The 27,215-nt window shown below is 39.3% G+C and overlaps 3 protein-coding genes across 4 annotated transcripts in view; 1 reads left to right on the top strand and 2 right to left on the bottom strand.

Annotated features, from left to right (window-relative positions):
- LOC105265275 (neuroligin-4, Y-linked) overlaps positions 1–22,840 on the top strand; it is a 113,783-nt gene extending 90,943 nt beyond the window's left edge. The window contains exons 9-13 of the mRNA XM_011302682.1: positions 7,265–7,395; positions 19,156–19,492; positions 19,650–19,913; positions 20,016–20,166; positions 20,444–22,840. Of these exons, the coding sequence (XP_011300984.1) occupies positions 7,265–7,395; positions 19,156–19,492; positions 19,650–19,913; positions 20,016–20,166; positions 20,444–20,593 (1,033 nt within the window). The 3' untranslated portion in view covers positions 20,594–22,840. The remainder of the gene's footprint in view (positions 1–7,264; positions 7,396–19,155; positions 19,493–19,649; positions 19,914–20,015; positions 20,167–20,443) is intronic.
- A 154-nt stretch (positions 22,841–22,994) lies between these two features.
- On the bottom strand, positions 22,995–24,008 carry LOC105265279 (protein roadkill-like). Its single transcript, XM_011302688.1, has one exon. The coding sequence runs from the start codon at positions 23,981–23,983 to the stop codon at positions 23,057–23,059; it is 927 nt and encodes a 308-aa protein (XP_011300990.1). The 5' UTR covers positions 23,984–24,008; the 3' UTR covers positions 22,995–23,056.
- LOC105265277 (juvenile hormone esterase-like) lies at positions 23,927–27,206 on the bottom strand. Of its 2 annotated transcripts, XM_011302686.1 has the most exons (11): positions 26,777–27,206; positions 26,569–26,706; positions 26,334–26,499; positions 26,076–26,261; positions 25,805–26,016; positions 25,569–25,728; positions 25,336–25,499; positions 25,102–25,258; positions 24,896–25,028; positions 24,595–24,800; positions 24,034–24,119 (listed from the first exon to the last, which is right to left on the bottom strand). In XM_011302686.1, exons 1-10 carry the CDS (start codon positions 26,990–26,992, stop codon positions 24,617–24,619), a joined length of 1,716 nt encoding a protein of 571 aa, XP_011300988.1. In that variant the 5' UTR covers positions 26,993–27,206; the 3' UTR covers positions 24,034–24,119; positions 24,595–24,616. The 2 variants fall into 2 exon arrangements, with proteins under 2 accessions (XP_011300989.1, XP_011300988.1); XM_011302687.1 differs by lacking the exons at positions 24,595–24,800; positions 24,896–25,028 and having other exon boundaries at positions 23,927–24,119.
- Between the last annotated feature and the right edge of the window lie 9 nt (positions 27,207–27,215).

Below are 27,215 nucleotides of genomic sequence, written 5' to 3' on the forward strand. Positions count from 1 at the left end.
GAGGTGGGGGAGGTGGGGGATTCACGGTTCGCAATAGGAAGGTACAAAGTAACAAAGTGGTGGGTGGGTAGAAATTTGAATCACCAACCAGTACTGGATATAATCTCTTATCTTCACCAACCACACTACAGAGTGTCTCTATCTTCTCCACGTATAATGTAACCATTAAATCCCATACCCCTGTGTCCCCCTTATCTAAGTGGTGCAATCGAGCTTGCAATTGACTTTTTGCCCCTCACCTCCTCTATCCACCGAGAAAATACGTGTATCGCCAAGTTACACTGGGGCGTGTCTGACTGCACACGATCTAAACCACTGTTATAACCTTCCTATTCACCCCAATCCACCCACCACCAACTCCCTGGTGGGTGGTATATTGCAGTGTCGTCTCATCCCTCCCATTTTCTCCCTCAATACCACGACAAACTTATTGGCGACATATGCGAGCCCTCACCCTCTCACCATCGAACCTATGAATATGCAGGAGTGAGCGTCGAACGAACCGACGATATTTCAAGTAAAGTCGCCTCGGGCGACACTAAATTCTATCCCTCACCAAAAAACCCCCTACCATCCCTCGATACGTAACAACAAGGGTGGATATATGTGTCGAGTATAAAAGGAGCGATGAGGAAAGGTTACAGCTCGTAACCCTCCGTCAACCAGTATTGAGCAAGTTGAAGGGAAAGAGCCATGGCTTCGTTTCTCCTTTCACTTGGTCGTCAAGTTGGCGAGAGGTTGGCAATCGCGTCGTGATATTAGAGGGATGAAATCCCTCCGGGGTAACCGTGGACAGCTGGTTCGAATTAGAGGAAAATTGAAGTGGCCGTCATCTCCGGGGATTTGGGAGATAGGGGGACGTCGTCACGTATCGATTCGATCGGTCTAGTGGGTCATTATCATTTCGGTGAATTCATTTTTATCGTTGGCAAATTCCATTCAACCGGGTGTAAACACCTTTCAGGGGAGAAGGAATGAATTTTTGAAATATTCAATATCTACGAATATCAGTGTTCGTGCTTTCAATTAACACCTCGGTTATGGGCCAATAAGGCCTCTCGATGAGGGCCATTAAAGTTACCCCAATCATATCAGGCAGGTGGGGGGAAACTGGGGCTATTAATTATTTCATATTCGGGGTTAGGGCAGAAACATTAGTCAACAGCTAATTCTCATTTCGTCAAATTCAATATTCAATATTCTTTTTAAAAAATGACTATACACATATGGTATGTGTATAGAAATATAAATATTTTACCAAATTGTTCACGACATTTTTTTTTCATTGAAGAAATTTAAATAAGCCCCTTTTTAAAATATTTTTATGTGTATATGATAATCTTCAATTTTTTTCAAGTCTCAAAATTGATTTTCCCCTTCACAATAAATCTTCGTCATCCCTAGGAGCAATATCATGAAATAAAATCCCAATAGTAAATATTAAAAGCCCGTTTTTCAAGTCGATCCCCTCCTTCCCATCGCTATCATCATCCGCCAACCGGCGAAATAACGCCCGTCACTCAAAGGGATAAAAATATTGAAAAAAAAATGGCCTGATGTCGTTTAGTCGTCGATGTCCGCACTGTGTCTATCACGAAATCAATCAGAACCGCATTTGTCCAATTTACTCACGTGAAAATTTGAAAATCCTCCCCCCAGCTACGAACGCACAACTGTCATTTGCCTTTTTTCCCCTCCCACCATCATCCTCCGCTATCCATTTTGCAACAGCACGCCACTATACAATTCCACGTAGATACGTGACAACGTCCATTTGATTCGAGCAACTTTCCCCTGCGATTGGCACTTAAAAAATAAAAATCCATGGTCGTTAATTATTTTATAATTCCCAATTTCATCATCCACGAATTATTAATTGCAGTGGAAACACTCCATCACCGAAAACTTGAGTGAAAAGCTTTCCATTATCCCCCATTTGGTAATTGGCAACTTCTCATTAACCGTAATTGATAGCTCGAGGGCAAACGACTAAAGCAATACACAATAGTCATGAATTGAAAAGTTGGTACCCAAAAACTTATTCCAAACTTACAGTCATTGTCCTTCACTTTGCATTATGAAAATGAGGAATTTCCCATTAGCTCGACTACTTCATTGTCATGTAAATTCACTGGTACAAAGATGGCCGATGGAGGTGGTAGGATTATCATTGCGGCGAGTTGAGCGTTTTGCACGCTTGACCGAGTTACCCTGTCCCATTCCACTCTCATAGCCATCTTTCTTCTTCCTCTCGTGTCGCCTGTCTACACTCTATGGTGAATTAAATCGCAACACACATAACGCTCCATGGATACCAAGAGGAAGACGGAGGACAGTGCACAGAGTAAAATTAAACCAACTCTCGTGCTTGGAGCCACTACTGTCTCTCGCTTGTACACTGTCTAAATAGAATTAGCATTTTATCGGATAGGACCGGATGAAGCGGTCGGTAAAACGAACCTCGCGGGCTTTCCAAGTAATGCGATCCCAGCCCACATCGAGATTCCACGCCTGATTATTTTATTTCCATCGCACATGTTTTTTCGTTATTTCTCTTGATTTGCCTCTTGATTTGCCTCTTGTTTTTTCTTCCCTCGCTGCACCCGAAAAAATAATTTATTCCAGCCAAATAAAATTAATCAACTCGGTCAACATTCAACTCTCTAGCCAATGCAATTTTGTGTCATTTGATTATTTTTGGGATAAAATAATTTTTTTCGCGGAACTCCATAAATATTAATTAATCCTTTGGTATTATGGGATTGTCGGTGCCATCGAATAAGTCAATTAATGGGTGAACTCTGGAAAGGGAAATTGACGCAACATATCAATGCGCGAGGTGAAGAGCAGCAAAATTATCAAGGCTTAATCCCCCTCGCAATGAGAATCGCAAGCTCCTAGTCATTGTTTCCGGTGATTGAACATAGACCAGGAGAGAAATTGTGGAAATAATCCCGGGGAGTTACTGTCAGTCATTTCGTGATACATGTAGCTGACGGCTTAGACAGATTCACCTGTTCATTTAAAATCCCATCAGACATTTTGAGCCTTCCATTTTTAATTAAATCCAACGTATCGTATTCTTAATTAGAACAATCTATTCACGTAATGATATCCAAAAGAGAGAAATATTTTGAGTACACTATGAAAAAATGTTGCCTTCTATAAATACTGTTTTCGCCATCGTTCCCCGAGACGATCGAAAATCGTCAACCGGAATTATCCAAATTCTGATTAATCCAGCTCTCTCCCAATGCCATGTAAATTATAGACTTTCAGGGATGCGTAAATTCCAGCAAAAAGAGTGGGAATAGTTAGCGCGTATATATGTCTGCATTATGCCCTGTTTGCATTGGGATTACGACAGTAAAGTACGACGGGCGTGACCTCCGACCCTCTGACCGTCCTGTGTTTGCGATTGCCCGTTTTGTGGTTATTGGAGGGCAGTCCCTCTCTCTCATCTACACTGGGTTCTCAACATTTGTGTTTAGCCGTAGATCGTACATGCACACAAAGGACAATACACATACGTCCAAACAGTGGCCAAACGATTATGCTAAATTATTGTTTACAGCCGCTCGTATCCTATTTGTCTGTTGGCGTTGTGTTTGGTTTGCCGGGCGCCAGTTCAACTGTATCTTTAGCTGACCACTTGAATTCTACCACATGGAGAATAATGAGCATCATAGATACGTTGGCAGAATTGTTTTACCCAAGTTTAATCATTGGCTATTCCACAGTTCAATTGACATCAGGATCACTCCGAAGTGAAGATACATCATCACTTTTTTTTCTTCTAAATTCATTCCAGAGTCTTCCGTTCTATCTATCCTAAGCACAATGTTGTATCAACGGCATCACCTCTTTATCCATCGTACAGCATACTTCAGGCATGCAGCGTAATAGAATAATCACGTTCCATCGCTTCGCTGAGATTGGCGTACTTAATTTGCTTCCTGAAATTACTACCAGATCGATAACACTGGCTTTCCGTTTTCAACAGAGCCTTGTCTCAGACCCTTTAGCTCACCAAGTATATTATGCGTTTAAGTAACCGGGAGCCTCCATCAGACCTGTTGCTAATGTTAGAAACTCCCGAGGGATATCGTCACCGAATTATTTTACGAATGAACTCTCAACCATTGACGTCACTTATAATCTAGAATTACGTGGCATCTCGTGATTACAATACCTGTCCCCATCATCAATCATTATCTTAAATAGGCTAGCATTAGGGTAATGAGACAGCTCGTTACAATTTGAAGGATGATTGTTTTCCAAATTCGCGGACTCCCTGACAAAATAATAGTGCAGCTGAAATTCTCACAGCTGATGGATTTCCCATGCTAGGTGAGTACTCAAAACCCAAAACACCATTTCCACGGACACGAAAATACAGCATCCTTCGAAAATAGACGGGATGACATGAATTAGCAATTTGCCGAGGACTAAACAAAACAGGGGCTTTTAGCCAGTGTTCGATAGTTGTTGAATTTCCACACACCAGTGATTAATTTAGCCATCACTCAAAACGAATGGATTTCATCAGATGATGACGATATCAAATCGATGGATTTACTGGAGTTTCATTTGAATGAAGCGATATCGGGGATATCGGGAAGATGGAAATGTTTAATTCACCGTTTTTCCAGTTGTGGGATAATTGGAGGTATTTGGATAGGTGGAAAATCCTGTTGCAGTTGGCCATCTAGCGAGGAGCAGTGAATCAGATAGATGTTGGAAGGGCGGGTTATGTCCCTCGTGCCGACGAGTCGACGTGATCGAAATAACGAGGTAATTGGAGCGTTCAGACGACGCCAGACACGAAGATAGAGAGAGATCAAATTCCCAGCGTTTCAGGAAGGAAGTGGGGGATTCCTCTTTCATGTCCCTGAGGCTTACGTTCTGGAATAGCGAGTGAAAAAAAAAATTGGTCCTAGTTGGAAATATGCGGTAGTTAACAACGTGGATCAAGTCTTTCGAGACGACAGAGAGAATGTAATTAGAATCACTTGTTCTGGAAAATATCTGCCTTTTCTGTTGTAATTGTTTATTTTCAGGGGCTCGGTGTAAACTATTAGCAGTTCATGATGCAGTTGTTATCTTCATATTCTTGCATCCTCATTAATTTGAGTTATCGTGTTGGTTAGATTGTTCGTACAAGTGAGACGTTAATCACGAGCTTAATTTGGTCAGGTAAACTTGTAATTTTACCGCTTAACTAGCGGTCAACCACATATTCCGTACAAACTCTGATATATACAGGATACAACCGCCTGCAGCAGTTAAAGTTACTGGATACTCTCGTAATCCTTTTACACAAATTCATAACTTCCACGTGAAGTGATCCACATTTAAAAAATGTGCAAAAATTTTCATCATCAATCAAAATCAATTCGAGGCATGAATATTTAAAGTTCGTTCACTGTTGACACTGGTCAATTATTAATATTAATTATTCTCTGGGGAATAATTACTCGGATTCTAAATCCACAACTGACGGTGTTACTAGTAATTTCATTGTCCTGTATTCAATTTGGGTTGCCTCATTGATTTTAGTTACCAATCAATGTAATGTTTTTGATAACGATCACAAGCTGATGAATAATACACGGTAGTTTATCAATGCATTCAGCGTTAATAGTCGAAACAATCAGTTTTACCATCTAATTATCAACTGTTGAGTGAATAAATTATCCTCAGCGCCCATAAATTTCACGTATTTCGAGTTACCTGGAGAGAAAAAAGTAGTAAATAATAATGGGCGCCATCTGCTAATGAAAATGAGTTACAATTCGTTTTCCGCGCTTTATAACACCTTTCATTAGCGTTAGTTATCGGAAAAATTTTCCCTCCTTTTTTTTCCTGAAACGTGTTCCTTTCGCTCCAATTACTCGGCTGTTAATTAATTTGTACTATTCTGCTCTCCACGGTGGTGTATGTATTCAAGGTCAGGAAAGAACGATTGGTATATTGAAAAGGGATGATGAATCACAGCGAAATAAAACAGAGATGACGATAACAAGGATTCATCATTAAAGGAAAAATTCAATCGTTACACGATGGTGTGTTTCTGATTGACGGACGATTAAATTTGATTGACACAATTGTTCTATGGAGAAATTCAATCGACAGTTGATCATGTGCTAGTGACAATTTTCGGTGGAAAGAAAATTTAATAATTCCAAAGTACAATCTGATGGAAGCGGAAGGAGAGATGAATGACTAAATGATAGATTCAAATCCGTATCTAATTTCAAATGCTCCATGAATAATTTGGATAATTTCCAGAAGCACCTCCCCACGGAATTGAGCAAAATTGGATAAAAATAATGGCCCTCGGGCCGAATATGTCAATACCCCCTAGAATACTTGTCATCAACCAATGAAAAATTGACGGAAAATTCATCTCTTTCTTGAGACGAATTTAATTCGATGAAAAATAGATAGGAAGAGTATCACGTGAAATCTTGAAGCCTTCACGAGGCGATTCAATCTCTAGTGGATTATAATCTCATTGGATTCTGGCGATTGGATCAATTCTCAAGTGGAATATCCAACGAAATTAGATTGGAAATACACGTTTGCAATATCGAAATTGTGTAGAATCAACGATTGCCTTTGGACGTACTGTTAACTCAGTTGCATTGTCGGTGCTAGTCTCTAGATTGGCGTATAGCTTCCCTTTGGAAACAGTTGCCGTGTCACATGGTAGTACATTCAAAGGATTATAGAGGCTCGCGTGGCCCGTAGGTATGCCAACGCGTAATTACTCACCATGTTACTAACCTAGATAATGGCAATCGAATTTGAAGCAAATCCGACGTTAGACACGACGTGATATAGGTCTTAACTCCCCAGTGACACGGACTACCACCGACTGAACCAATAGACGAGTGTGGATTCCAATGCTCCATCGACTAAACCACGATGAACTCCAATACAAGAAATAAATCAAAACTAGAATTAATTCGTCAACCGTTCGATCCACTGATTCAAATCATTCAACATTATGGCTAATAGGAAGGGATGAGTTTACTGGGCCCCTAATCACACACTATGCACCAATATCCTATGATCCAGTGTAAACACCCGCAAGTCTGTCTTCCGTCCTATATTTGGCTAGTTCTGTACCCCAAAGTAGTAGTCCAGATTGCCTACCCTCAACCTCATCAGCTCCTCTGAGAATACTCAATCATGACAAATGGGAATATCAAATATCCACAAGAAAAATAATCAATGCTGTGCTCCCATTAATTTACAGAAATCCAAACGTCATGGAGTACCATGGGAACAAAGCGGATGGACAAATGCCTATGACCCGTGAGAAGAACAGATTTCGATCGATAACATGGGAGCAGTACGACCCGGTGCATCAGAAATACCTCGAAATCAGTAAGTTATTGACCAATAAAAGTTATAAAAACTCATTAAAAAAATGAAGCGTTTGATTTTTTGTTTGTCCGCAATACTGTGATTGTGTCATTTGGTTTTTTTTTTCCACAATTTGGAGGGATAGCTAGTAGATAGCGATAAAAAGCAGTGATGCTGGTTGCATCGATTGAGTACCATATTGCTAGCTCAAAACTCCAGCCAACGTGAACCTCTCACAACGGTCAAATAACAAACGGCTATCATAACTATAACCTTTGGACTCCATGGATAACTGTGCGTTACCATATCCATGGTCAAACCAGTCTCGATCGTTATATTGGGGGCTATTGCAAGCCAATTGGTTTATACAGCCTGCAACCTTTGACCACACCAGATCGCTCGCACTTATGTTGCTGTCCATCGTTTTATGCGTCAATGTGGAATCATAGGGTCGCAACCAGTTGCGTTACGCACAGCTGACTGAGTGATTAGTTTTATAATTCAATGGTTGAATTTACGCAAGGTGTCATTTTTTACCGAGTCGTTTTACGACGAGAAATGGAAAAGCTGTTAAATTTACGATAGGTGAAATAGATTATCCATTTTACCTGTTGAGATAACTTCAAAAAGCATTTGATGAATTTAATGGGCAATTTTTTCGTTTGGCTTTTCATCTCGTACTCGCAATTCTCATTTAATTTCACACATCACATAATTAAACATTTTGTAGCCAATGAGGGCACATCTAGAGTCTAGAATTGACAATTTTTAGTTTCACGAGGACGAGTATGTGTGGAGAAATGGTAAACCCTTGGTGGAAAATTTTCACCCCGATTTCGTTGGGAAAATGTAAATCGAGGAGTTCATGCGAAAATATATAGGTACCTTCAGCTGGAATCGTGGCAAAGGGACGGTCTACCAGTGACGATCAAGTACGTGACATCCGACTGTCTCAGAATTTCAAACTTCTATGCTCATCACATGGGAATTTGACACTATTCCGAGGGAAGAAAGTACATGACTGAAGACAACTCCAGTCTGGCTTAAGATTTTATGAAGCCAGTGGAGTTGTCGAGCGATGAGTAAAAGTTGGCTGAACGGTTCAGGAGTTTTCCTCGGTAACGAGAGAAATTGTCACCCATTTGCTCTGATGACGGCTACAATTTTTCGATTTTTCTTTCCGCTATTTTTTCAAATAGGATACAATGAATGAACTCTTTGAATTAAGCTATACCGAACTTTTGTACTCAAAAATTACTGACGCTGTAGTAGCTGAAATAATGAGAATTACGAATTTTCATTTAAACTCTTGACCCCTTAACTCTACCACACCCCATCCTTGCTCCATTCCACAGCCATAAACCGCTCCTCCCTGGTACTTTGCTTTTACCGAGATTAGTCGAACCCCGAAAAAGTAACTCCACACGTATACGTAAAAGTTTGGTAAATTTATGGCTAAATATTGAGACACAGCATCTTGTTACCAGTGCATCCCCCGCTTCTACGTTTATCCCTTCATTTTTTCCCATTTTCAAGACAGTAACCTCTTATCTAGATGCATCTAATGCGCTTTCAGAAAGTTTTCCGTTGAGCTTGCAGAATTTTTCAAAGGGAAACTTCTGAGAATTAGTATTTCAACATAAAAGTGTTGGAAATAAAGAGTAAAAAAAAAGTAATAGGGATGAGAAAATTTTCTCATCTTCTCCTTTAAAGTCGAGGGATAACCACTCTTTAATTATAATAATCCTTTTTGTCGCAATTCTTCTTGTGAACTCACTAAATGGAGAAGTGAATGAAAAAGTCGGTGATATTTTGGCGCATAAAATATTTAACGCGAGTCATATGCGATGACTTGAGATTTTATTTTGTCCATAAAATCAGAATGAAGACAAATTTATGTTATTCATCGAGATGACAAAGTTTTTACTCATACGTAAGAAGCTGCATCTTCATTCCCCTTCATAAATATTTTATTGGGGTATAAAAATTTTTTTGAACTCAAGAAAAATAAACTAGACAACCACACCACCAGGTTGATTTTGCCAAAGTACCAGTACCAGTTACCTCTAGTGGTTTCAGACATATAATCGAGATGAAAGACTCAAAAGTTTCGTCAGCTCTCGCCACCAAACTTTCCCACATAAAACTAAATGAAAATATAAAACAAATTGGGATGATGGATATGCAAGGCCCCATGATCGATAGAACGCACTCTGAATTTTTAAACTCCATATAAACTATGCAATAAATATAAATAAGAATTTTCATCGAAAAAATCAAGCAACAGTGATTACTTTCCCAATACGTTTCCCCTAAATATACAATTCGATTACAACTGTTGTGTAAAGTGAGTTGAAAGGCAATCGAGTGATGTAATGGTCCGGTAAAATGCACGTCAGTCGTTAGAGCCCCATTAGAAGTGTCGAATGCAGTGAAGCTTTAATGGGTACTTCCGTAACTGGTCAATGAAACAAGAGAAAGATAGAGAAAAAAAAAAGATCTTGCTCATGTTTACCCCCTGTTTGGGAAAAGCTTCAGTACCCAAAAAAATAATTTACCGTCTTCACCCTCATTTTACATGATTCGACACTAGAATTTTCAAAATGTTAAAATCCTTCGTGAAAATTCAATTGACATTCAACTCACACAGAATAATTTCCACTCCTTTAATTCCAAAGGAACTCTCCCACGATATCATCATGAAGTTTGCCATTCTAATTATGCCAATGTAAACAGGGTGGAAAGAAAAGATGAAAGTACTCTGCATACATCAACTGACCCGTTGATGAAGGGTAATTGAAATTTTCAAATTAAAGACAAAGACGTCACCTAATTCTGAGATATTCAACTTCTTCAATTGTACGAGCGCTCAACGATGAAAAGGAGAATCTGAAAATGGTTTACGTGACCGCAATATGAAAATTAAACTCATCACTTGAATCCATTCAATCTTCTGATTCGTGTCACGCACTTGGACTGATTCAGAATCAGCTGGTCATCTTATTCAACTGGATGAATGAAAATTTTTCCCCTCCGAGAATCCAATCCTGGTATTCTCCTCCATTCTATTCTAATGACGATCACTATTTTTTCGGAATAATTTATCCATTACCTCAGCCATTAGAGGATGAGAATGAAGCGAAGATTTCTTCACCCTCTTACCTCTGGGTTAACGCAGATGAAAGATAAATTCTAGTCCATCATCCCTCGACCTAATTTTTCTTCCCAACGAGAATTTAATCTGAAATCGAATTTATGTCAAAACTCAATGAATATCTTCCGCTTTGATATGATTTCCTTTGTTGAATAGATGTTGGTTGCCCTCAAAACACCGAGTAGAAGAGTTCTGTATCACAAACTCCATTGAATTCCTACATCTGGGGTACACAAAGGGTTTGTATGTAGACAGTGCAGCATAAATCTTCGCAGTGTATCTCTTAAGGCACGCATACGTGAACACGTAAATTACAATCCTCAAATGTGTGTGTGCAGTGTTCTCTTTGTTAGTTCATCATGTGTAACACTTGGAAACTGTATAATGGTCGCTGTGTTGGTGATGGCCTCATCCTGATGCGAATAATCGTCAGAGCTTCTCAAAGCCGGTTGTTTCACTGGGGATCATGTGCCTTGAACTTCAGTATCTTACGTAATAACGACTCATTTGATACTCGTAAGAAAACGATTACAGGGATGAGGTTTCATCTGGCAAAGTTCAAGGGGAGTTTCGACCTCGTTAACTGTTGATATTCGATCCAACGATTACGTCGAGCCAAAATCAACGAAATTATTTATCCAGCTGAGATGAATTTATTCAATTTCAATGAACACCTTCACTCAACTTTTTAACATTGTCATTTTTCTTTCCATTTATATTGATGGAGTGAAAGTTTCATTAATTAATTGTTTCATGAGGAAACTTATCCACCGAAGTTACGTCCCCCAGGAACCCCAGATGTTCGATCGAAAACATGAATTTTCCAATACTTCAGGGAGGAAGGCTTAAAGCCACCCACTTCCTTTTTTTTTCAAAGGAGAAGTTTCTCTATACATTTCTCCCGAGCTTTGTGAACAGGCGACACTGCTGAGGCGAACGACTCACCCCCTTCGGATAGTTTCTCACAAATCTTGTCGTAGGAGTTTACACTGCAGTGTATATAGTGGCTATCGAATAAACTTGTTTACCCACTTGTGCAAAATACCCACCCGGATTACCTTTATTTTTACCTTTCCAACTTGAAACAATATTACTTTCATTGTTGCCAGATTTTTTGTCACTGCAGTTCAATTCGACTCACGTAATTTTATAAGAGAGAAGTTCACTTAAACTTTCTACTGTGTAAAATCGACTTTATCCAACGCTGAATAATTTCAACAATTGTCCTATGTAAAAGGTAGACGGATATGTATATCGAATCGAATCGGAAACTCTCGAAAGTTGAAGCCCAGTAACTGTCGCACTCATTACCTAGCAGGAAATTAATTTTCCTGCTGTAATATTTGCAAGTAATAATTTTTTCATGTAGTAGTATTTTTCTGTTGTGATTTTTCACGGTCATATTTTATTGGCTGTTATTTTGATAGGTAACCAGTTAATTTATGCCGACTACATTCACATGCACAACCTCGAATAGAGCACGACCACACATTACATAAACTGGAAACACGCCACAGCGGGACATTACATCGTAAAGGGTGATGGAGGTATACTCATCAGCATCGCCATAACCATCGACGGTTTAAACTGCTCCACTGCTGATACCTCCGGGTTGGGGCAGAGAGAAGAATCCCTCCAACACCCGCCCTGGTCATTCGAGTTACTATCGTTCAACATCACATTGCTACCTGTATTACCCGTGTAACGAATTCTCATTGAGTCATTGTCAGTCCAAGTACTACCCACCATTTTCCAAAATCAAATTTAACGACACTCGTTCATTAACAGGAGGTCAATTACCAAGATAAATCAGCTTAACAGGAATTTTCCAACTTGTTTCATTACCGCGTCGTAAAATACATCAGTGAAAATTCCATTATTAAAAATCAATGGCATCGATGTTCGATTGATTGACTCACCATCAAACAAAATTTCCCCTGGCTATTCCCTCTCTCATGAAATATTGAGAAAATTCTCCAATGGAGATAATAATGTCCCCACTAATGACTCCCTAATCAATAAACCCATAATCCGATGCAGCCCGGGGAAGCAACTAAACGCCACGGGAAAAGCCCATGCAGTGGGCAAGTACCTTTTGTACCCCCCCATGTTTTACCGGGGCGTATAGCAGAAATGCCGATATATTCCAGTGTTACTTAAACGCTCGATCCATTATGGAATTCAGTGTCAAACGATGGAGGTACAGGATGCACGTAGGGTCCCGTGGGTCCACTGCCATATATAACCCCGGGTTGGTTGAGTTAACGCTCCTCCAATGGTGTACCAACTGTACAAACTTTCCGGGGAAAACGAAATTACGGTATTACTCGACTAATGCGTTACAACCGTCGGAGGTAAATTTCGATTAAGACTTTGAAATTATTACGGATATGTACAAGTGTAGACCAAGTTTGAAATTATCGGTGAACATTTCAATGGTAGGTGAAAGTCCAATTTCCAAGTTGATCACGTGAATTTGGAGTTATAAATTTTCACGTTACACCATTCTGATTGGATTCCCCAATTACGTTGATTAGACGCCAATTTTTTATTTTAATCTGGCAAAAATGGCCGCGACCACTGGGTGAAAAACAATTTGTGAGAAAGAAATTTGTTTTCCGTTGGCTGTACATTTTCTACAATGCAAATTAGTGATAGTGCCGGGGGGGTGGTGATGTACACGTTGAATGCATTAAACGTTTAAGACAACTGAGAATACCATTGCATAAATATTTTGTATGGATGAAAATTAACCGAGAGGAGTTGAGGCGATGTAACAGACTGTCGGTGTGGGAATCGAGAGACGTCAGAGGGGATTTGTACAAAGCTACCTGGTATAATGTAATATGTCCAGTAGTAACCGAGTCCCTGGTTTTGTGTGAGTCTTCACTCGACACATCATAATCAAGACAATTTGCCGTCAATGCGAGAGCTCATCCTCCGGAGGTACAGGGAAATGTACAAATTTATCCACAAAATGTTGGTATTTACACTTTAGTGTCGGCCACATCTCAACATACCGCAGCTTTTGATGAGAAAGAGTAAGAGAAACACGGGTTTTTCTCGTTTTTCAATGAATAAAAAAAATAGCCCACGTATCAGACGTCTTTTCGTATTCCACTGGAGCGAAAGGCATGTAAAAGCCACTTTTCAGGTAACAGGTCGCTAGACGTACTCCAGATTTCAATTTCCAAACTAATAAGAAATTCTTTCACGACTATTTCTCAAGCCTCGAGGGGAGTAATGGGGGTGGGTTAAAGGTAGAGGAATGACTGTTCCTTTATATATACCCAGTGAATTTGTCTCTTGGCATCTTCAAGGGACATCCACCCCCTCTCTCTTATTCTATCCAACCCTGGCATTCTCTTGCATTTCCCGCATTTAGGTATCGCTGTCTCTTCCTATTGCCACGACTTATCTCGCACTATTTCTGTAGAACGCGCAATCTCCCACCTCATGACCGCCCCCTCATTTGTTGAAAAAAAGTTTTACCGTCTGCAACACCATCTCAATTTACCATATTACATCTTTCTCTGTATTTCAGAATGAAAACGAAAATTCTCAACCGATCGATGGATACATTTTCTCCTGTTATTTCCCATTGGAATTTGATTACTCAGATGAACAACTCCGTACGATATGCGAGACCTATTCGATGAGGATAAAAAAAAAATCAATACCTTTGAAAATGTCAATTACCTTTCTCCATCAAATTAAAATCAATGGAAAAAGAATGGCCCATTTAACTCTTCTCTCGTTAATTTTCTCCATCGGATTTTCGAAATAGCTGTAATGAATCCCCCGTGAATAAAGCACGAAATGGTCAAGGGACAGTGGGGGCCCATTCCAGCAGTATCTTTTTTACAAACGCGAGGGAGCGATAAATTAATCGGATTTTCTTCTTCTTTATCCCGGTGCCTTCGTCCACCACTCCGACTTTTCGTTTTCCTTTGTTACATCCAATCCCAGTTCTTTCAGCCACTCGTTTCCCAGTTATCCTTTTGGGACACGTACACTATAGATACATTTTCGTCGAACCCATACCAACCGACAGAATGGGGATTATCGGCGAAGAAGAACGTCTTGCCAAAACGGATACCACTGGTGGTATATCGTTCAAACTCGGTCTGATCGGATAACCACTCACTCCAATTTTCCTCCATCTTGTGAATACAACACACCGTGATGACTGTCAAATACGAGATAAAATTATCGGCACAATGAATTCCTTGAATTAAAATAAATCACGTAATTATCGATTGAAATGATACAATTAATACGCAATCAACTCGACACGAGAATATGGGCTGACGTGGAGGTAGACGAGCTGTGGCCTCCGGTGGAAATAGTAATCTTGACTGATTCGATACTAATCCAGTGAGCCTGACTATCCAACTCCCTCCGTCGACCTCTGACGTAAATTTATCCCCGTGCATCCCTCCCGGCGTACGCAAATCGTCGCTTGCCAGACGGATATGAAGACGAACCTCAAATATTTACCAGGAAGAAAGTATTAAAGGCCTCATTCTATCCTCCAATGAGGAAATCGAGCGATTGACCTGCGATCAACATTTGTTACAAATATTGAACTACCTCCATTTAATAAACAATTCGATGGAAGAGATGAAAACATTCATAATTGGGAGTAATTATCCGGTATTAACTGTGTGAAGGTATTCAATTTCTGCTAATTACGAGTATACAGAATAGTTTTTAATCAATTGTCAAATAATTATCTCGATCCCATCGGATAATTAATTATATTGATTAAATCATTACACTGTTGGAAAATTCAACTTGAAAATTTTTAACAATTCGTTAAAATTCAAAATTTCATCGAACACCAAATTATTTCACAGGGAAAATTCAATTTTCGGGATTTTCCATGATAAATGAAAAATTTAATGAACGTTTCAAATTGAAATTGGATTCGAACTCATAATTGGAAATGAAAAAAAATTTCAACACCGTATTTACAGGAGGATGAAAATGTCGAATGAAAAAAAGCGATTTGATGGAAATAAATAATTTTTGAGGGTTCAGTACAGTGTTTGCACACCGAATCTTTATACAGTTCTAAAAGCAAGTGAGTGGAATTTAATCTCGGTATATAATTTCACGGAAGACAGTCTCTGCATCCCATCCTATCCGCTCATACCCTAGCAACGAACTCGGCAATTATACTAAATGCATCTTAACTCCCGATTTAACTGCCACGACACTAGGTGGAAATAACGCGTTTCTACGAGTGTACGGGTATTCGTTAATTAATTAATGGATGTTTGCACCGAGTATTCAAAGCAGGTTACCCCTTTCCGAATGAAAATTGCGAGTTCAGTTTGTACTGGTGTTTTTGAGCATCGTCTTGGATCTCAAGGATGCTTCAAAGTATCAAATTAACGGAGGCAAATGGTCTGTAGGGTGAATGGAAGATGCATTACTGTTTGTAGATTCCAAATGGATGAGTAAAAGTTTGGCCGAAAACGAAGACGCGAACTGCAGCTTCATTACCGAAATTGCTTTAGCGTTTTCAGGCCAATTATTAGATTATACATAATATTGATATATATTGATATTGTAGGAAATAACAATATTCAATGATAAATTGACTAGCAATTGCACTGGAAAATTCATAATTTCCAGTAAATTTCAATTTGTTGGGCTCTCAAAGCGATCCTAAATAGCAAAGAAAATTTTAGCTGGGAAAGTTAGTCGAGGGATGGAGGTGCAATTTAGCTATGAACTAGACGGATACAGTAACACGGGTCTCTGGGTGATGGGGGTAGAAAGGTCGGGTGAAAGAGGGATTGATGCTTCAGGCAATTCGGTCGAGTGGAGGACAATCTCGTTACACAACCGGTTACCTCGGTGCGTGCTAGAAACTAGCCTTCAAATGCTCAAACCGGTACATTCCACACGATGCACCCTCCGTGTAATAGTGAATTCAAGTGATGGCGAGAGTTATGGGACTCGATCAAAGAGAACCCCTCACAAATTCAGTTTCCACCTCATGATGTTGGACGCACCAATGGCCTCTCTTCCTGCTTTTCCACCAGCCCCAAATGTCCTATTTTTCAGGGTCTTCCGCATCCCATCAACTACCCATCGAAGGTATCAAATATCATCGCACTTATAATTCATTACCAGCAGCATTCCTCCAATTGACTGTTAAAAGTTCATTACCGAGAGACAGAAAAAGGCCTGGGGGACACAACTCTTAATCAACTCGTCCGGGTAGACTTTCGTCAATTAAATTAAAAGTTAGTGGAGGGAGGAGAGTAATCGAAATTTTTTTAAATACATGAATAAACGAGGGAGGACTATTTCAATTACAACTGGAGGATTGGCGAAAATCCAGAGATACTGGAGACGGAGGAAAATGAAATTAATAAAAGACGACTCATTCACACGAATGAAGTTTTTAATGGAATTTCACTTCCCCCCCCTCAGAAAATTAACATCGCCGCTTTTTCCTATTTACATGAGATTCACTTGAATCTTCATCGCACTCTTGACGATCTCTCGTCATAAAATTAAGGTGAGAATTATAATGAGAAGATGGAATGATTAATTAGAAGTGAATATAATTGATTTCAATTTACCCGCGGTACATTCATCGAAATGCAACCCCCACTGTAATTCCATTTACCACGAGACAAATAATTTCCATATTGATGTGGTTTGAGTCGACCGGTGAAATTCCAACTCGCCATTGATTTTTTATACCAACACCTAGTGGCACACGTGCGTCCAATATGGTGATACCAGACAACTTGTCGATTCACCCTCACCATATGGTGAATTTTTCCTCTGTGTTGATTTTTTCAACGCCTCGTCAACCGCATTAAAAATTGAAAAGAGTTCTCCATGAGTCAAAAATTGATAAGATGAAAAAATTTCTATATCACTTCATTTCAATTCTATATCAAATCATATCCAAATTCCCCAGATATGTTATGTCGGGATCAAGGGTTTTATCCTAACGAATGATATAAGAGGCCGTTGGGTCAGACGTCTGAATGTTTTAGTTTGATTAAAAGTTTCGCGTCCAACACCATTTTCTGAACTTTCCATGCACCAGTGCTCACTTGGAATCCATAAAGCCCCTTCCCTTTTTCTTTTTCCACATCTAGACATTTCCGTATGCCGCTCGAACTGGACCCATGAATTTTCACGAATGTCCTTTGACCCATGCCTCACCCACCACTGCAGCTCGCATCTTTTACCCCGAAAATTCTTCTCGTTTGATAAACGAACCCCCGAGTCGGGAATTTTTCGTCTCCACTGCCACTTGGAGCGAAGTATCATACCCAAAGAGATGATTTATTTCTATCAAATAAATTTTATTCAATTTCATAAAACACGAGACGACGCGATAGCAAAAATAACTTTTCTGCAAAATCGAATATTCCCATCAACGGACCGCTGATTCGGCATATATTCTCCCCCAAAAAACAAGACATTATGACTCTCAACTTTTTGATTAAACAGACAAAAAGTTAAGACATAAAAGTCCAAAATGAGCCAAGCCGAAAGCCTGAATAATTGATCTGCTCCGATGAGGGATAGGAAAATGATGGGAAGGATGGGGTTTTCACGTAATCTGGTGGCATACATTATAGCAAAACCCTTAACGTACCACGTACCGTGGCTAACACCATCACTCGTTAACCGCATAGCGATTTCTGCATGTGAACCGATAAATCATCGGTGTCCCTCCCAATCAAGTAGAGGGGCCGAGGTATTTGAAGCTCCGTACGTGACGTTTATAGGCACATGAATAGGATGGTACTATTGGTCCTCTCACATGCTAACCCGTCATGCACCAGCGGGGGGTTAATTCCCGCGGATAATAGTGGGGGAATGTTAGAGGAAGGTATGTACTGGCAAATAACGTTAGGGATTAGTGCACGTAGGCAGCAGAGCGCAGGAGACGCCTAGCGTCATCCGTTTTCCGGTTGATCCCGACTAACGTCTTGGCCCACAGAAACCCAATTTGTTCGATGAAAACCGAAACGAGAGCATTAATCTCGTCTAGCCAGTTACCGCTACCGATTTTCCGTTTATTGAATTCCTCAGTGATTTAGGGTGGGGACTTTACAATCTCCTGACTCATTAATTGTCGTCATTTTCGAGAGGATTTTTCACTTATCAAAGGATTCATTGAGTTTATTTAATTGGTGGCGGGGGATCATATTCAATCCGTCTAGCCTCGATTTGCTGGATATAGACGAGGAGGAGACTGTGATCTTCAACCGTCTCAACTTTGGATCGGCAAACTTGGTGAACAGAGGAGGCAAGATTGCTCAGTTGTTGGGCTAGCGAGCACGTAGGTAGTAATTACTCGCTGCCAGAGGAATAGTCGGTATAACTCACCATTCCTCAGTCCTCCCCTCTCAACTCAACCCTAGCCACTCAGCCTTTAGACACCGAGCTGCTAAGATAAACATTCAGCTGTTTGTCTTTATCATCAAGACGAATAAACATCGCTTTATGGATTTAATTGAATTTTCACCCAGACTTGTCGATATTAACCACTCATTGGTAGCCGATAGAAAAATATAAAAATGGAAATAGCAATGGAATTTATCGAGTTGATGTGGATTATCGTTGATTTTTTTTTTCAGCCAAAAAACCAACGGTGAAGAATCACTTTCGTGCCCACCAATTATCGGTATGGCTCCGGCTAATACCAGAACTCCATCGTGCTGGAATGGAGGACGTTGAGCCCCGACACAATCTCTTTCGTAGCCATGGGGATCCCAATCTCTATGATGGCCTGGTGCGGCCTGATCCACTGAGTAGAATAGGGGAGGAATACAGAAGACGAAATTTCACGACAGAACCGCCGACAACTACGGATTACAGCATAACCACCTGTGTCAGCGTAATTCCCAGCACGAATCCACAGAATGTACATAATGCAAGCAGCCCGGATACTCTCTCGGGCTTGGAAGTGGCTGGGTAAAAGAAATTTTTTTGGTCCCTCCAAATATTACCACTGCTGAATATTTCAAATGAGGCTAAATAGGGGAGAATATTGTTAATTCAGATATGACGATGGAAGTTGTTTGCTTCCCAGTTAATCTCTAGAATGTTTAATTGAAATATGTGCCAACAGATACGCTGCCTATTCGACGGCTTTGAGTGTGACAATTGCCATCGGCTGCAGTCTTCTGATCCTAAATGTCCTTATATTCGCTGGTGTTTATTATCAGCGCGATAAAACGAGACTGGAGGTTAAAAGTCTCCAGCAACAGCAGATGATGAATCAACAGTGTGGCCCAAGGGGTTTTACCGAACTCAAGCAGCCACCACCGCCCCATTCTCACTTCACAAGTGGTGGCCAAGTTATTGTTGACGTCGAGAATGAAATGCTCAGGAGGTAAATAATCATTTCTAATTTATCCAGACACAATTGGTGGAAGATTAACGATAGCTATTTACAACAGCTGATGAATTATGCAACCTCGTCTTTCTATTTTAGAAACGTGATGAAGGCCAATGATCCGGGTATTCTCCAGAGCCAGAGCACTCATACACTGCCTCATCAGCATCACTATCAAAAGCAACAGCACACACCACATGCCACATTGCCTAGAGCATCTGTTATTCAGGATATGGGAATGCAATCCCAGGTAATTTTGTATTGAGAAATTATTGAAATGATGCATCAACGATTGTATGTAAATATATGAAATAAATAAATGAGTTTATGTATTTCACGATCGATTGAGTGATTTATTTCGAGGGATTACTGGTGTGAGAGAGAATGATGAGGGGCTTGAGGTTCAAGCAATTCTGAGATAATAATTGACAGTTGCCAAATGATGAAATGAGATCAGTCTATACTGACTTTTCTCGTTTTATCCAGTGGACATAATAGACGACAATTAATTGATGTTTGATTTTTAGTGTCCACCAAATGGTTCGATTCACTTAACAGTGCCACGAGCACCACCGCCACCGAGGACCAAAAGCCCACCTGAAAATCAACCCCTGCTGCAAAGTGGAAGCATTGTTAATCGCGTTACACAAGGCAGTATGACTGAAATGAGAGTGTGATGTATGGAGTCCCCTCCGAGACCAGTCGTACCCGATGTACTCACAGCATCGACATTGCTCTAAAGTAATCGCTATTGTAAACGTCACACACACCATTGGAAATTCTCGAGTGACGAGTTAAAGTGATAACTTTTCATGGTGAATTACGACGTTTACATCGACAGTAGGAGGGGACTCATAACAGCTGACGATCATAAATTATTTGATATTTATTTTTTCATGGTTATTGAGTGGATAAATCCATCATTATCATTCTGTTGAGCATAAGACTATCCGTCATCTATTATTTCCGACCACTGATATTGTTTATCTGAGGGAAAAACGAAGAAACTAGACTGACAAAAAATCAAAAAATCATTCATCTGATGTACTGGAATCAATTGAAGAATCAAACGATTAGGACAAATTAGCCACAATTTTTGTGATTAAGACGAGAGACAGTCGAGAGAAAAAACGAGAGAATCAAAATGAAAATTTTCAAATCAAACACGAGAATAACTGAATTTTCAACTAAAAACACTCGTAACTCGTAATAAAATAGGTAATAAAATAATAAATGGAAGAATTGAGTACGAGGCGTAACATGAGAATGTTTTTTAGGTGTTATACGATGTCACATGGCTCAAAACGAAGTAATGATGAATCACGACCCGTGTATAAATAATTTTTATGAATGACGATTAAATCATACGATGTTAGATGTTCCTTGTACATAATTAAGCATAAGAGTGAAGACTTTTTACAGTTAAAAATTTACAAAACGCGCAAATGGCGTTCGCTACTCGCTGCTGCGCATTTTTGTATTAATTTTTTACTTATCGTTTCCAGTGAATAATTCAGAATGGATAACCCAGAGGATATATTACGTTTAAATGTCCAAAATTTTAATAAAAAATAATAAAATAGTAGTGACCGTAAAATCATCACTGAAAAATTAAAATGAAAATTTCATTTGTGCTTACAAACAACTGGGATCACTCGTACAGACAATGAACATTAGCTTCTCGTTGTGTTTGGGGTAGGAAGAGTAACCCCTTCCCATTTCACTTCAGTTACAATCTGCAGATGGCAAACAGTCTCTCTACCTCTCTTTCTTGTTCAACACACCGACCTATTTTATTCTCCTGCGGTTAATGACTATTTAAGCTCAAGTAGTTTCATTCCACTTCACCTCTTACCTTCCCCCCCTTCCCTTTTTGCTCTTCCATCTTGTGGGAATTGTCTTGTACTAGTAGATGAACTTTGCCGCAACGATTTGTCCTTTTTCAAGGTAAAATGCTGGAGCACAAAAAGAAATTCCATCTGGAGAAGTTGAATTGACGAGAGAAGGGAGTTAACTATTTCCAAGATACCATGGATTCACCGTACGTGAAGAGAAAAAATTGTAAAAATTTTCGAATAATATTGTCTCCTAATTATAATTTTTAATTGAAAATAATTTTCGAATTATCAGCAAAATTGACTCAAATTGTTGGTTGAGCAAAGTGTTGTTCAAAATAATTAATTTGCCCTGGATCAGGGATTTTTACAAAGAATAAGAGAATCGACGTCAAAAGGAATAACTCAAATGTGTCTGTAAATAAATGAAAGTGCACCGACTGTACGAGAGAGGTGAATACAATAGAGAGCTCAAAAGAATAAAAAATAAATGGTTTGAAGTGAGTAGAGTAATAATTCCACTGCCACAAACTTTATTATTATTCATACTTAAAGTTAAAGTATTGCACAGAATAATGAAGGAATCGTACGGCTGTTGATTGCAATGAGAAATTTTAACAATTACGCAAAAGACTTAAGTGTGAGATATTTCTAGTTGTAAATAAAAGTTGAACGTTATGGTATGAATACGAGATTAAATATCCTAATTCATTTGACTCATTTTATGTTCTCAAGAGCTATATAATTCAATTGTACTATTATTTGAAAATTCCCCATTGATGGATGTGTGTGAATTTAAGATATCATTATAAATATGGACAATCCGAACAATTGTGAATAGGAATGTGAGAGGTAGAAGTAATAATTCGTTCCAATGGGCTCTAGGTCGTTTTATATTACGATAATTCGTGACGAGTATGCGCCTTTTGACGTCGATAAAATGAAATAATGATAATGAATTTAATACCATTATTAATACCAATGAGAGATGAAAATGAATAAGATAATACGATTCTAGAAGGCCAGATTTCAACGTCAAATCCGTCGTCGCCCATTTTCGGCCGATACCGAGGGCTTCAACGTGTTACGTTTCACCATTTTGTTGTCAAATTGTAAATACATAACGAAATATATATGGAACTATTAACTGTAATATTGTCATTCATTATCTCAATAATTTGTTGGGATTTAAAAAAAAAAACAAAAAACGAGGAACAAATACAGTATAACAATTTATTAATGTTCAGTACCTACAGAAACCTTTAATGACTAAATAACAGTTTCGCCATGATCCAAAGTAAAGCATCATTCAAGCGCCATTGTCTCGAAGATCTCCAACGCAAGGTAAGGATAGTCCGCCGCCATTTTGTTGTAGCCGTCTGTCTGCATAACAGCTTTAATGTGAACCTCAATAAAGTGAATAATGGTCTGCTTGACGTCTTTCAATTCGAATCGATCAGCAATTACTAATCTCTCAGCGGCGTTATCAGCAGTTAGATCTTGCACCAAGGCTTGAGCCATCAACATCACGAGTCCTTTCAAATCATATTTCTGAGCGGCATACAGCAAGTCGATTATTTCACAATCGGGCCTGCTAATTCGATCAGTATAAATAAAGCGTAACACATCTTCAACGACTTCTTCAGTCATATCCGTCACATCTACGTTGCCTTCCTCAAGCTCCTTCATATCATTATCAAACATCGCGGCAAATACGGAGCTGCGAGCAGCGACAATAGCTTTGAGAATGAAAAATTTTCTATGACCAACAGTGATCGTCGCATCAGCGTAGTCCGGATTGTCCAAAATCATCTCCATGTCCTCTCTCAAGGTGTTCCCCATCGGTAGGACTGGCAATTGATCCAGGCGTTGCGTCAATATATCAGTCGTGATGTTGAAGACAAACAAGAGAGTCAACGAATCATTCGGCAGTAGAGATTTCTCCTGGACGATTTTTTCGTTGAAAGGTATAATATAATGTACCTGGGATTTTATCACCTGCCGCTTTGGTATGTACTTGGAACCATTCGAATCTAGAATGCAAACTTCAATATGGCTTTGCAATGCATTCTTCTTCATTCCCACATGAACATCCAACTCCAGATTCTCAACATCGACGATATCCTCTACTACCGAGCCGCTTCCATTTACACCACACATATCCAAAAAGCCGCGCATGGAACTGCCGGGTATAGTATAATCACAATTGAGGCTTTTTGGATCTCTAATCATCACGGAGAAGTCGCGGATTATCCACTTGAAGGTGTGAGTCATTACTTCTGCTTTCGTTTCATATACTTCACAAAAATCAGGAGTGGAAGACGCCATTTTGAATGATGCGAGACTTGATTGAAAAATGGCGATTGATCTGTAACAAAATTTTGAGATTAATAATTGACATCTTCAAAGTACATGAAAATGAAGTGATGAATTAATAAAAATTATCTATATATCACTTCAGTTTAAAATATTTTAATATTTTAATATTTGTAAAAAAAAACTTACTAGGGATGGATACGGCCACGAAGTCTTTCACGAATTATTTCGGGTAGAATAATGATACAGCTTTATGAAACCGGTAATGTTACTCGGAGTTTAGACAGTACAGGACTACCTCGGATCAGGAAAAATTACTCTAGGTCCCGAAGTGAAGGATTTGGGGTGGACCGAGTGGGGGTAAGGACAGGGGTAAAATTACTGGAGGGGGAGATGGTTAATTGGGTGACTCCGACACGTGTCGACCACCGGCGTATGATTCTCAAAAATGTCGGCAATGAATGGGTCATTAAATGTCTTCGAGGAAAGGTATTCAAAGGGTATGAATACACAATGAAAAAATATACCTGCTATTTTTCCTTTGCACTTTTACTGACAATCATTGAACTCATCCCAAACTGACCCAGAAAAATCCCTCTCAATTGACTTGGCATCCTCGTCGAGAGGGCTGGCCCCAATTTCCAACTTGTCATTGATATCCAAATAGTTTTCCGGGGCCTTTGGCCATGTAATATTCAAGATAGGATCTGATTTTCCGTCCGGGGTTGGATTTCTGGAATTATGACAGCCGTTTGGCGATTGGATTCAATAGAACAGCAGGTACCCCATAAATTTTCACGGACAAAAGAAATTTAACAGCATTTATACCCATATTTTGCGAAATTGGTGAACATTCGCACCATTCGCTTTCTTGCCTTTGAGAAGGGATGCTCAGGCTCCAACGGTAAATTGTAGATAGGTACGTGGAAAATGGTTAATATATCGTCTCCGTGGCCGGCACCTCACCAAAAAGAAATATTTTAAACCAGTGAATATATTTTTTAATTGATGGTTTTCCTATGATGTATACTTACCGTTCAAACTCGGAATAACATGCGCATTTAATCGACGGTATGAATATTCTCCCGGATCATATGAATTCTGGTAATAATAAACTGGAGCTGTCGACATTTCAGCGACCAATTTTTGTTTTTGATTGATCACGGGTTTGTACAGGGTGTTCGTAATATTCTGATAATTAAAAAATGGCAATTATGCATTTTTATTCGTCAAGCTGAATTAACCCTTGAGTATTTCCTCAAACTCACGTTTATCGCTTGCATTAATAATTCAACTGGCACTTCTGACAGATTTTTGTGCAGCACCTTCGACAATTCGTCGTGAAGATGCGCTAATTTTTCCTGCACCGGATGTCGACGACCATTGAACTGCTTCAAAGCAAGTTCAATGTACCAAAATAAATTTTGCGTACCTAACGAATGAAAAACGGAAAAATATGCAAAAGATTTATGTTAAATGAGTAATTAACTAAAGTTGTTACTCGTAGTGAAATAGAGAATTTCATTCCGCGTATAGCCAGTCATATAGGGAGCTTTGGCAATTTGTCCAGTTTTATATTTCCTGATCGGACATTCCGTAGAGAAACTATCGGCACCCGCCACTCTAACATCTTCAATTACCGGTTTAAATTTGCGATCCGCCTGAGAATCAATAAATAATTATCAAAACCTGACAAATTTCTGCGATGAGTTAATGTGTTTTCAGTAAATAATTTACGTGTATCAAATTATCAATCAATTTTTCCCCTCCAGTGATTAATTCGAATGATGTTTTTTTCATAAGTTCACGATAAAGAATAGTTTTATCCGCGGTATCAATTCCTAGAATTTTTCCTAAACGAAAAGCTCGAGTTTCAGTTTGATTTCGAGATGAGAATGTCCAGGCACTCCAGGGAGCAGCGCTCATTGCAATGGCTCCATGAAATAATCCTGAAATAACGAGAAGCTTTGACTCAGAAAATAATTAATTACTAGACCAATTTCAATACCTCTGGAGACCCCTGAAATCATGTGCAAATCAACAGCAACGCCACCAGAACTCCAACCAAATATCGTAACTCTGTTGGGATCACCACCGAATTTATCAATATTCCGTTGAACCCATCTGAGCACCAGAACTTGATCCTTGAGTTGAATATTTTCTGGCGCTTCCGGAATATTTAGAGCTAGGAGACCTCAAAAGATATTCGAAGTGTCAAAAATACCTTCTCAAAGCGAAATAAAGAAGCCCTATTGTTTCACTCTACCTAATACATCTAGACGAAAATTGGCGGCCACCATGACAACACCTTCTTCGAGAATAAAATCAGGACCATACAGTGAAGCATTAGAAGACCCTGTCGCAAACTTGCCGCCGTGAATCCACACCATTACAGGTAAAAGATCGTCTGAGAAGTCCTCACCGAAATTAGTCTGTCACAATAACCACCTGTTTGGTATTTTTTATGAAGAATATATGAGACGAAATAGAAAATAAAAAACCTTGGGTGTGTAGACGTTGAGGTACAAGCAGTCTTCATGACCACCGAAGGTATTAGTAATAGGATCTAACTGAGGGCATTCATTACCCTCTGCTGTTGCTTTAAGAACATCTTCCCAAGGCTCAACGTCTTCAGCAGGCTGAGATAAATGTAAAGATGAAGAATAAATTCAAAAATCATTCTTACATGAGTCAATGATATATAATCACCCAAAATCGAAGCTCATTGATGGGTGGTTTGGCATAAGGTATTCCTTTGAAGGAACCATAAGCAATCGAATCAACAATTGTCTCTAAGATTTCCCCTACAACAGGTCCTCGATCCGTTTCAACAATTCCAGTCGATCTACATTCAACTTGATCCACAGAAAATAAGATAAAAATCAATGGCAGACCTAGGCAAATGATTTTATCGAGGAGAGTCATTTTTTCAGATGACTACTCTCAACTGGAAAGTACTGATTCAAAAAACTATAACTTCCTCCGAATTTTATTAAAAAATAATGTCAGCGTCGATTAATACTGTCGACTTCTGAATTTCTTTCGGGTGACTACTGCGAATAACTTTGCCGTTTTTTGAGATTTCAAGCTTATCATTCACACAAGCGCTAATCATCGCGATAATTATTTTCGACGGGCCATAACCGCG

Source organism: Fopius arisanus, unplaced genomic scaffold (genome assembly GCF_000806365.1).
Source record: "Fopius arisanus strain USDA-PBARC FA_bdor unplaced genomic scaffold, ASM80636v1 scaffold00029, whole genome shotgun sequence".
NCBI lineage: Eukaryota > Metazoa > Arthropoda > Insecta > Hymenoptera > Braconidae > Fopius > Fopius arisanus.

What these genes read in the sequence shown, in the direction of transcription:
- LOC105265277 (XM_011302686.1), bottom strand. Translation starts at nt 26,992, where the DNA reads ATGACTCTCCTCGATAAAATCATTTGCCTAGGTCTGCCATTGATTTTT. An exon ending in GATTTCAGGGGTCTCCAGAG is followed by an intron (nt 26,017 to 26,075) that starts GTATTGAAATTG and finishes TCGTTATTTCAG; the next exon opens with GATTATTTCATGGAGCCATT. An exon ending in TATTAATGCAAGCGATAAAC is followed by an intron (nt 25,259 to 25,335) that starts GTGAGTTTGAGG and finishes TTTAATTATCAG; the next exon opens with AATATTACGAACACCCTGTA.
- LOC105265279 (XM_011302688.1), bottom strand. Translation starts at nt 23,983, where the DNA reads ATGATTAGAGATCCAAAAAGCCTCAATTGTGATTATACTATACCCGGC.